This window comes from Puntigrus tetrazona, chromosome 2, assembly GCF_018831695.1.
Source record: "Puntigrus tetrazona isolate hp1 chromosome 2, ASM1883169v1, whole genome shotgun sequence".
Classification (NCBI taxonomy): Eukaryota; Metazoa; Chordata; class Actinopteri; order Cypriniformes; family Cyprinidae; genus Puntigrus; species Puntigrus tetrazona.
Window position 1 is genome coordinate 8,651,915 of NC_056700.1, and position 12,352 is coordinate 8,664,266.

Here is a 12,352-nt window from a genome sequence, read left to right on the forward strand (position 1 = left end):
GTTATTCCGTCTTCTGATTGGCTATCGTAATTATCTTCACACGCGCGCTGACAGCCGGAGCGTCCCATCTTGTCACGCGCTTGTGAACCGCCAGCTCCCGCCAAACGCCTTCTTGTCACAATCTGCTTCAGGTATGTATCGAAATGATGCGCCATTCGAATTTGTTCATTTATTTTAGGAATTCGGTGCACTTTGTTTTAGGCGAAAACGTGCGCGTAAAGGCGTTGCTCAAACGAAATCGGACGACGAACTGCAAGCCAGCAGGGCAGAGTACGTTACAAACAGGACTTATTGCTTTATATAAAACCAATGGAATTTTAATTTTGTGATGCATTTGCGATTGGCGCGTTACCGTTAGTTGGATCCATTGATTGAAAATGATAGAGCCCCGTAATGCTCTATCTTGTCAATAATATACTTGTGTGACCTATTTTATACACAGACCGTCCTTGTAGTATCAAATTTGAGTTACAGCTAAATTATTTCAGTATTAACAAAATGTTTCAGTCAAACGAAAGGCACAATAACGTCCGTTTTCTTCTTACTGCAAACCAACCTGTCATCTGCTTTCAAATGCTCTGTAGGTATGCGTAGTAAACACTGCTAGACGTATTTTACAATTTCCCATATTACGTCAAATAGGCTAGTAGCATGCATCAAAATAATATTGTTGCTGTGCTGTTTAATATTACTGAATAGTTTCTCATATGTATAGCTGTAAATGTCAGGAGTAATAAAAAACAGACACAATGTGGGGCCGGCATTTATAAGTATGTAAAATTAGTTTTAAATCCTAATGTTTAGTATAAAATCTTAATGTTTTTTTTTTTTTTTTTTTTTTTTTTTTTCTGAAATAATGTTAATTTATTGACAGTTTCTGTTGCATTTGTGACCATGGACCACAAAACCATTAAGATTCTTTTTTTTTTTTTTAAATTGAGATTCACACATCATCTGAAAACTGAATAAATAAGCTTTCCATTGATGTATTGTTTGTTGGAATAGGACAATACTTGCTTGAAGTAAAACTGAATCTGAGAGGGCAAAAAGTCCTTAGCAATGCATATGACCAATTTTGTTTTTACAAAATATCCTCATTCAACATGATCTTTGCTTAATATTTTAATGATTTAATTTTGATCCATACAATGTATTTTTGATTATTGCTATAAATATACCCGTGCAACTTACTGATTTTGTAGTCCAGGTTACACACACACACACACACACACACACATATATATATATATATATATATATATATATATATATATATATATATATATATATATATATATATATATATATAATCTGATAACGAATTTGAAATTTAGATTCAAATGCATTAAAAACTAAAAACAGACGTAAAAAAAAAATCACATTAAAATTTTAATGTTGAAGACGAGATAGTTTATACATGTTTTAAGTACAATAATTATAACATTTTTGAAAAATGGCCCAAATTACAGGTAAATAAAATCACAAATGTATTTTTTGTATTCTGTATTTGTCTCATATCTACTTACAGTTATGTATATGAAAACATGGAGCTGTCAAAGAGCGAAGATTCTTCAGATGATCGGAAGAGGACAAGTAAGGCACATGGCCGATCTAAAGGGCCTGAAGAGCACAAATCTCAAACAACCACGAATAATGAATTTGTGAATACACACAGTACTGATGAAAGCCCATCCTCACTGCCTGTTCCAGACACTTTGGACATACTGTCTCCAGGGGTTAGTGATACACTCTCAGAAGGTCACAGGCGGCTCCGTGGCTCTTTTAAAAGAAGCAGAACCCATGACTGTGTGAGAGGAACGGGACAGCAGCAGGCTGAGATCCCTGGATACAAAGATGGGACCAACTGGCGCCAGCACCACAAGCTGGTCACCAGTGTCAGCTTTTCAGGATTCGAGGCGCCTCTAAGGTTGCTCCGTGAGAATCGGGAAACATCTGGCAGCAGTCGTGAAATCATTGATTACCGTAACCTAACACCTCAAGTGCCCTTCGTTCCCTGCATAGCCAAATCCATTCCTAAAAAGAGGATCTCCCTGAGGAAATCTAGGAAGGCCATTAAGGACTTGTTTGTTCACAAAAGACACAAACACGAGAAAGCTATGTCACCAAATACACCATGTCGTGTTGTAGGTGAAAATGTTCCTTCATTGAAACGGACCAGGAAGACAGTAAGGCACCGAGAACGTACCAACGCAGGAAGCAGATTTAATGAAGAACTCAGTGAGACTCCCTCTGACTCTTCCAGTGAATGTAGCGCTAATGTCTCTGAGGATGTTGCTTCATTAAAAAGCTTTGGTTCTCAGGCTGGCTGCGGTGAGATATTTGCTGATGATCTTGTATCACCTGAGGGGGTCCTTAGCCCAGATCGTCACAAAGTTGCCTGTGAACCTGCAAAGCAAAGCCCTACTACTGCAGGTTTCCAGGGAGGTAAGGAATGTCTGGCTTCTCCAGCTCACGCTGAGGTCCTGGACATGTTTGGGTTGTGGGAAACCCTAAACAGAACTTTGCTATTAGGGCAAAGTTCAAAATCACAAGGACGTGCAACAAAACCCACAACACCTATCGCAAAATCTCCTTCCACAACCAAGTCTGAAGATGTAACGGCAAATACACCAGGACCTGTTGAGTCAGAGATCATAGAATTTAATACTAATGTGATAACACCCAAAAGTGACAACCAAGGGAACACCAGTGATGAGGGCTACTGTGATTATGTTTCTCCCGGTTTTGAGGACCACAGCCGAAGTTCCCTCACTCCAGTGCATTCCAGCAAGTTCCTTAGGGACACATACAGTGGAGATGCTCTTTACGAGCTATTCTGTGACCCCAGTGATGCAGAGATTACCCCAATCTTTGATGATGAGCTCAATCTAACAGACAGCATTGTTGGCCAATGCAGTGATCTTCCACTATCCATGTACAGCTTCCATGTTGGAGCAGAGGAGAATCTTGCCCCACCTTTGGCTCAGGACTTTGTTGGTCATGAGCTTCTGCAAAGCAAATGGATGGGGAAGGATTGCTTACTAAAGCTTTGTGACACTGAGATATCCATGGCTATGGGTATAGTTAACTGGCTGAAGCACAGGACAGACAAAAGTAACTCAGCAGAATCCAGATCTTCAAAAGTTAGCAGTGAAGATACAAGTGATGTATGTCTAAGATGCGAAACCCAGACAGCAAGAATTAGAAAACAAACAAAAGGAGCAAGAACTGTTAATGGTAGAAGAGACGGTGTTGATTTCAATGAATCAAGTAAAAAAAGCTATGGTGTTCTGCCCTCAAAATATGTCGCAAATACAATGGTGTCCACCTTGGCCTCTCCAGAGAGCCAACCCAGGACTCCAATGAGTGGTGTGTGTTTCAGGATATTCAATATCGACTCTCCTACGACTCCAGGCGGAGATTTGCAGTCCCCAGTGGTAAGCTCCCCTGGCTCTGGGACAAGGTCTTTGTTTGTGTTGGCTATAAACAAGGATTCTCTTTGTGAACCCTGCAAGAATTCCCTGAAAAATGGAGCAAAAGATCTGCACCTGTGCCGTTCTTGTATGTCCCTCATTGAGCACATCAAGACTTCAGACCTTTGGGCACATGCCAGTCATCCCAGGTCCACTCCAACTCCACAGCCAATAACCAGAGACCTACTCTCTCCGGCCAGCACTTGCGGGATAAGAAGTGACATCAGCATAGCTTCCCTTGTTGAGCAGTGTGCTAGTCAGTTGTCTTCTTTGAAAATCAACTTAACACAAGCTCAAACAAGCTGTGAGATAAGAGATGCCTTCGTGCTTGATCAAGGGGCTAAAAGGAACAAAGAACTGTGTCAAAAATCTGTGAAGTCAAAGCACAAGAAAAGGCCAGTGGCAACTACTGAGAGAGGCCCGCATTCTAGACATCGCTTGAGGAAGTCCAGCTTTTCTGAAGATGCGCAACCTTGCCTTTTACAGACTGAGGAACTTGTCACTAACAGTGCTTCCGGTGATTTGTTGCTGGAGACGTACGGTCCATGGGATGTTGAATCTGGTGATGCAGACGTATCTCAAGCTACCAGGCCAACATCTCTTCCTCTCATGGCCTCTGCCTCTTCAGATGTTTTTTGCAGAGACCATCATAATAAAGTGGAAGAGGGGAGCTCATCCAAAAAGAAGCATAGATTACGTCATCACAGGAAGTCTGCTGTGAATAGTGAAGGATCATGCAGTGTCTTTCCAGGGGATAAGAAAGTAGAACGCAGATGCCGAATGAAGAAGTGAAACAGGTACTGAATTTATCTAATCAAGAGTTAGAACATATTTGCACAATTATGTCTTTTCAGTTCTGTCCCATCCATCCAAATTCGGTTAGAATAAAATGCTTATTTTAATTAACCATTTGACATTAAATGCAATACAATAATTGCAAAATGCATCTAAATATATATTTAGACACTGCAGTACATTGTCACTGTCACACGTCATGTCAACTATCCAGTTCATTATTTTTTAAATTTACTTTTTATGTTTTCCAAAGCTCTATATTTCAATATTTCTTATTATGGTTTAGGACAATTGGTCTTATGCATAAAGTATCGCAGACTCATTTATATTGTGTTTTTGCTGGATTTGTAGCTTTACAAATCACTGTAATCTTATTTCACGAAGAATAGAGCTAAGAAAAGTTTCATTATTAATGACTGTAGGGGTGCTCGAGGGCCACCTGTGCTAGTGAGGCCTCAGAGGAAACATGTCACTTAGCCCTTCATCCTGCTGTCAAATTCTCACATGCCTTGCAGGTATACTCACAGCAAGCACTTTCTCCTTTAGTTCACTCACAAACAATGGCGAGAGGTGAACAAATTGGCATGCTGTACTGTAACAGGCTGTCAGTTGCAGGAGGAGAGCATTATGCAGTTTTAAAAAAAATACAGCAGGAGGAAAACCGGAAAGGTTCAACAGCATGATACTTAATATATATTTCAAAGTCTTCTTGTAAAGCATTTCCGAAGCAGGTTATTTTTACGCTATCATGCATTAAAGTTCTGAAGCACATTTTGCAGATCAGGGCCTTTAAAAGCTCTTCTTTAATTACACCATAAGGGAGTCAGTGGCCACTGGTTTGTGCTTGTGTCAGGGGAAGTGTTTGTGTCTCAGCGTTTCAAGGCTTTCTGGGAATGATTCTGCCGTAGCTGGGTCAGCAGATGTGCTCGAAGACTCTGATCTATCGGCTGTTTGGTGTCTGCGTCACTGAGCGCTGATGGACCGAATGTGTAATTAGGATTTCAGATGGAGGGAGGGTTTTAGTCTTTTGGTCTATTATTAGTGCTCTCATGCAAACTATTCCACAAAAAAGGTCTGAAATGGCTACACGTTGTCTACTGAAATACATCAATACGGATACATTGAAATCTACAATAAGCTTAAATAAATGACTTGCTTGGCAGCTTTAGAATGAAAGTTCTCCAGGCGAGAGTGTTTGGAGAAAATTAATGAGCGCTAAGGATAGCGGAGCTGTTTTTGATAGGGCTTCAAGGTCAGATATCCTTCACATATCTGTCTTGTTATATATTTCAGCTGCTATCTTGAAACCATAGCAACGGCACTTAGATGGGAAAGCTCTCAGCATATTGGCAGTGTACCAGCGTGACAGTGGAAATGATGTTAGTGTCGTAAGCTTCTGATTTAGCATTTGATGCTGCAGGTAAATCTCTCATGTAATGGTTTTATATTCCTTAGGTGTATGGGGTTGTGTTTTAAGGAAGATTTCATTATTTTTATTTTGCTTAGATCCTTTTTGGTAATTAGGACTTTTTGTCTAAAAAGAAAACGTCTGACCTTTGGTAATTAATAATTTAAAACGATAACTCTGGAACTGAAAGTAAATGGAATTTGAGGAGAATAGCTTGTTAATAATTTAATAAGGCTGTCTAGGCATGTTGACAAAGAATTTGATTCAAATTTAAAATGTCCTATTTTTTTTCTTTGCGTAAACAATGGGAGCATTGATATGTTTGATTAACCAATATTCAATATTTTGTTTCTGTAGGTTTTTTAAAATGAAATGAAAAAGATATATATATTTAATTTTATTTTATTAAATATTTTTTAAGCCATCCCTTGGCCCCTTGGAAGTAAACCAGTACTCTATTTGCAGTGTTAAATAAAGTGGAATTGTGGAAAATGGTAAAGAACCAAATCAACATTTTAGACAAATAGTCTTTTAAATATTACTTCGCCTGTTTTCCAAAAAATGCTGACCATAGATACTGAACTCATTTTGAGTTCTGTAATTCTAATCAAGCTACAAAGTGGATTTTTATCCACCTTCAGTCTATGTCTGTTCTTAACAGAGCTATTTTAGAAGATAAATAAGCAGATAAAACCAGGACAACATCAAGAGATTGAGGGCATGTTTTCCTTTATGGGAAATGTGCTTGAATGTGAGTTCTATTGCTTGGCTTGTTTTGTATGGACATATTATGGTCACAAGGTTCGACATGAGCAGTGAATGGTCTATTGACATACTTCTATTTCCTGCTCTCAGTGGATCCTCACACAACAGACAGCTGTTTGCATGCACATCTGGAAAATATGAAAGCATGTATTCAATGTAAGCCACCAGCGACTTGCAGCACGATGAGGGGCACAGTTCAGCCAAATATCTTTTATTATGTAGTGACAGATGTTGACATGTTTGCTTTTAAATAAACGGAGAGGCTTACTTTTTCTTTTTTTTTAACACTGTAAAAGTACAGCTTGGCCACTATGCGGCAGTATAGGCATATCACAACCTATGCATGCGGCATGAGTGCTGAAAACCCGGAGTAAGATTGAACAGAATGTTTAAACCACCTGCATTTCTTCACCAGAATCGAACTAAGCCTGTCTGTATTTCCTCATGCGTTATCTTTCATCAGAGCAGGACATTTTCTATGCGTGCTTGTCTCATCTGATGCTGCTCTCCAGCAGTTCGGCTTGCAGCCAGAGGGGAAGGGGTTCATGTTGGCTTTGACTAGTCTATAATCCATCAGTGTGCTCCTGGGAGTGTTCTTAGCAACCCGGGAGCCACTACAGAGCAGATGTAAAGAGCTGGCTGACTGCTGCCTATTGAGAGAGGTGATGCTGAACAGGACTCTGTTCTGTTTTCTGGCTTAGGGAATAAGCCTCATGCTGTTAGTTTGGTTGCATGACTCTACGGACGATTTAGTCCAATGACGTGGGACACAATGGGGGACTGTGTCAATATTGAGGGATGGAATTAGCTATTTGTGCAGGACACTATGATGGAAAGGGAAGAGACAGCACTGCTGGAACGCTTAACGCTTGTTGAGTTGGTTGATGCTCAGAGGAAACAAACATTTGCCTCAAAGTAGAGGAGTTTATGTGGTGCAGCTGCTTCAAATAATTGGCAACGACAGTTACAGGAGTGAAATTAACTTCAGATGCTAGAGTTTGTGAATTATTATAAGATCGCAGTATGTGTGAATGCCATAAAATCTGTCAAAACATATTTAGCATGAACAAAAATTCATTTTTTTAGCCATTATATTTATTATAATCATTTATTATAATACCATTATATTTATTATCATTAATTATTATTACTATTATTATTATATTTAAGCCCATTAAGCAACAAAATTCTTATTGTTGACTATGGAATAAAAAATGAATTAAATAAACTAATAAACTAAATAAATAATGAAATCTAATTCTAATTGAAAAATTTGAAAAATACAATTTTAAGTGAACAGGTACATTATACTATTTGTCAATTTTTTGAGAATTTATGTACATTTTATTTTTTTAAATATGACATATTTCTTGGTGATATTCAACTTGCTCGTTAGCTGCTTGCACATTAAATGTTGAATTAAATGTTTGTAATTTCTTTACAGATCCTGACTGTCTTCAACTCGTTTCTTCCGTCCAGTAGCTCAGCCCTCTGGTCGGCTGACCTCTCTACCAGCTGTCAAAGTCTCTACCTTTCGTCCGCAGGAAATCTGACATGTTTGCTCATTTTACTGTCAACTCAGCGACATTGTCAGCCTGGAGCAACAACAGGTCTGTTGATCTGTTTGTTTGAAAAATGTCATTTGTCTGGAACCTGTCGTATCTGTGTTTTTCTCTCTCTACGTAGTGTTTCTGCAATCACTGCTATTTTTTATTGCAAGTTTATTGCTGGAGTTTTCAAACCAAACGTCAATGACAGTACACACTAGTGCAATAACTACAATAACACTTTTTAAACTGTTGTCTCAATCAGGAAAAGTTATGGAATTTGACATTGTGCGAAGTTATACTTCAGCTTGTTTTTATACATCGAAACAAACTCACAAGCTATTTGAAAAGCTCTATTCTGGAGTTTGGAAGGGAAACGGCCAATTTCTTGAAAGGGTTGGGACAGCTGGAGACATAGCAATGGAATCAACTTAGCATTTTCATTTGTCCAATTAAAGTTCAAAACAGACACGCATAATTGTGTATCAGTGAACAAATGAGGTAAAGTAGCCCTTTGAATGAAAGCCTCTGATCTGGCTGATGTGACCAGAATTGATGAGAGACCCCCAAAAAGGGTCCATTCATACATATAGTAGGCCTCTTCACAAAGCAGGCAGGTGGCACTTTTACTTGTCGTCTTTGTCCATTTTGGTATGTAATTCTGCCAAGTCTGTCCCTTTTTCACTTGGTAAATACTTCAACTGAACCTAGACTCCAATCGTCTAGTTAGGGTCGCTATTGAACAGAATTCCCATAAACACTACCCCCGGTATGACTAATCTATATATGTCTGCACACCTATCTTTGAGCAGACAGTTATTTGCTTATATATAGACATCTGCACATCTATATTTGGGTGGCCCGGTTAACATTGAACTTCGAGCCATTTATTTATACTCTCAGTGTATATAGGAATTAGGGGTGTGCGATATACCGGTAGACACGATTAACCAGTAGAGATTTGTCAACCGGTAGAGATTTTGGAGTATTGTTTCTTTCAAATGACACGCTCATGGTGATGAAAACGTATCACTTGCACATTTTTAAACACTTTCAAGCACTGTCAGAAAGGCACATGCGCTCGTAGAGTGAGGATTGAGCGAGTGAGTGAGTTATTTTTGCCATTTTATAGGCCTTGAACAGTTAAACAAACACAAATGCCATCTTTGCAAGTATCCTTAAACACAGCAATTTAGGTCTTCGTTGAAAGCAGCTGAGAAAGAAAGCACTTGTAACAGTATATTGGATCCAGGCAGCTCTTAAAGTGACAGCAGTCTAATATTCCTTCTTGAGTAAATCACTTTTATAACTGTAATAGAAAGAAATATATATTTAATTTACATAGTGAAGAATTTGTATTCATTTGATTATACAATGTAGCAATTCTTATTTATTTGTACTGCTGTAGATTTTTGTCATACTGCTTATAATTAGTTTATTTAATCGCTGTTTACTTTTCTTCACGGAGCGTGATTTTTTTTATTTATGCTTGGTATTTTTTTTATGAAACGGACATTGAAATTACAAAATTGACAATAAAAAAAAAAATTATATTTCTAGGTCAGAAAAATACTTGATATCCTAAAGACCACATTTAATGCTAAAATAACTAGATTGTGATATATTGTGCAATACAATTACTCATATTGTGATATAAGATTTTGGTCATATCGCCCACGCTAAATATGAATAAACCAAAATTTGAAAAGATAAAGACAGATACCAAAGAAATGGTACCTTTTAAAAGTGTCGGGTCCTCGCTCTAAACAAATGTAAGCCGAAGGGTCATTTCGAAGAAGCCCTTTCTGCTATAACCTGAGCAGCTATTAGTAAAGTATTGTATTTCAGGGCCTCAACCTGTTTTCCATTAGATCAGCATCAGCCATAACAACATCTGGTGCAGAGCTGGTGTCAGTAATCAATGCAGTGATAATCCTCAAATAAAAGCACTCTAGTCCGGCATCGACAATGAAAAATGTAAGCGCTGAACAGAAGCTTTTCAGATAGCTTACTTTTTCCTCATTTTATTTCACATACTTAAAACTGGGGAAGTTGTATTATCTGTGCTGCATTTTTCTGTACAAATGTAATCATATTACTTCTCAGGATAAGCTGTGTCAAAATTCAAGAATTAGATAACGGATAATAGCATGTGAGACTTGAACCACTGACAATATCCTAATAACATGAATGACTATATTGCGAAACGAATGTGTTGCATGAATTTGTAAGCTGTATAAACTATGTAAAGTGCTGCTTTTGTTCAAATGGAGTAGTAAGAAGGTTCTTTTGTCACCTCTTAGTGCCATTACATTCTTTTCAAGACGGGGCAGCTGACATTTATCGTAGTTCTGTGCAATATTTATATCGATGTGCTTGCCTTTGTCACCGAGTATTAATAAAAACCTATTTATGAATCCACGTGCTTTTACGCGACAGAGTTTTGTGTTTGCGGCGTACTAATGGTTGATTTCACACTCAGACGTGAGCTGTTCAAAGCCAAGCAGATGAGCTGAGGTGTCAGCACTGTACGTATTGACTATAGCTCAGACGTTGCTTAATAGACAGAACAATAGCAAAGCAAACAACGGAGTGACTGAACAGAGCCCTGTATCAGGCCTGGCGCCGGCTGCGCTTTAAGACTAAATCACATCAACAACTCTGTGATCGAATGTGGCTGTAAAAATGACTCTCTCTCCACAGAGCCATTGATTTAATGCTTGTTTTCTAAACGGATTACAATAATGTCAATATAATGCAATGAAGAGCTTAATGTTTTTATGGCCAGGGTTTTTTTTTTTTTTTTTTACAGCCCCCGAAAGATACAGCCCCTGTTTCTTCATGGGAACAGGTTTGGACATTACCAACGGATCTTCTGCGCTGAATGGGTGCCGTCAGAAAGAAAGTTTAAACAGCTGATGAAAACATGACTCCACCAGTCCGTCAGTTAATATCTAACGAAGAGAAAAAAAGATGTTTGTAGCAAGAAAAAACATCAAGATTGCTTTCTCCACTAAAAAAAAAAAGAGTCTCAGTTGAATTAGGAGAGAAATATGCACTGTTTACAAGCAAAAACAATCCAAAACACTTCTATTTTGAAAAGAGCAACAGGGGATAGACATTTTTTCTCTAGAGGATGAATTGTTACAAACTGGTATTTTGGGCAAAACTTCTAAATGTTGAATTTTTAAGCTTCAAGAGACATTATCTGATCAGCTAGTGTGGATTTCTTGTGTGTTTTTATCAGCTGTTTGGGCTCATTCTGACGGCACCCATTCACTGCAGAGGTTCCATTACTAAGTAATACTAAAAATTCTACAAATCTGTTTAAATAAAGAAACAATGTTGTCTATGTTGTTAGTTTAAGGGTGAGTAGCCTACGTTTTACCTACTCATTTAAGGCGTTGATTCCGACCTTATTAAATAATGTAATAATATTTATATAATAATCTATTTTACATTGATGGCCCTTGTGCGACGAGGGTCACGTGCGTAAAGCTAATACCGCGTTTCTTGAAAGTGATGATATTATTAAAAAAGCTCAGAATATGCAACTGACGGCGTGTAACTCACATCCGTATCTACCCTCAAGTTGTTTACAGCGCAAATGAAAGCGCATGGACGATTTCACCGATTTTAATGTGTTTATTTTGTCGCGTCTCTCTGCCCGCGTAAACAAACTCTCTGATTGGTACGCTGGGCGTTGACGTCAGAATTCCATCCACATCTCCGACTCTCGCGGCGTACACAAGTTTGCGGGCGCGCGCAGGTTTGCCGCGCCGCGTCGCTGGTTTACTGTAGACGGAGGAGGCGTCGGACGTTAAACTCTCACTCCTCTCTCCCTCCCCCCGACTGTCACCGACAAACAACGTGGGACGCTGAAGTTTCTCATACACCACACCACAGAGACTTCTGCGCTGCCTTTTATACGCCGCCGCGTCACAACTAAATCTCGCGTTTCGCGGAGCTGGAAAATATGCGTAAACTACTGACAGCGGTAAAACAAACTTAGCGCTGTCACCCGCGGTAGAGCGCTCACAAACGCCACGCACCGTTCGAGAGACTTTGCCTTCTGTGACACAAGGAGCAACATGAAGCAGACAGGTACGGTCGGAACGCGTAGCCTGTTCTAAAGGACTTTAAAACTTGAAATCGTTGTAAACATGGAAGAGGCAGGCGCCGGGAACGGGACGCAGGGCTGTGAAGCGGAGCCTTCTGCAGACGGAGGACTGGATGAGGTGCGGATGCATCTCGCCTGCTTACCGGAGCGATACATGAGAGCGAAGTTCTCCCTCTCCGCCTACATATTTTGCTGGACGGTAGTAAAGTTGTGCCAGGTAAGGCATGTTGCATACGTGAAATAA

At 39.2% G+C, this 12,352-nt stretch overlaps 1 protein-coding gene across 1 annotated transcript; it reads left to right on the forward strand.

Moving 5' to 3' along the window:
* Positions 1-2: 2 nt before the first annotated feature.
* On the forward strand, positions 3-10,409 carry amer3 (APC membrane recruitment protein 3). Its single transcript, XM_043253247.1, has 3 exons — positions 3-131; positions 1,529-4,270; positions 7,886-10,409. The coding sequence occupies exon 2, from the start codon at positions 1,545-1,547 to the stop codon at positions 4,263-4,265; it is 2,721 nt and encodes a 906-aa protein (XP_043109182.1). The 5' UTR covers positions 3-131; positions 1,529-1,544; the 3' UTR covers positions 4,266-4,270; positions 7,886-10,409.
* The last annotated feature ends 1,943 nt before the right edge of the window (positions 10,410-12,352 follow it).

Bases quoted from the DNA above. Each gene is read 5' to 3' on its own strand.
- amer3 (XM_043253247.1), top strand. From the start codon at position 1,545: ATGGAGCTGTCAAAGAGCGAAGATTCTTCAGATGATCGGAAGAGGACA.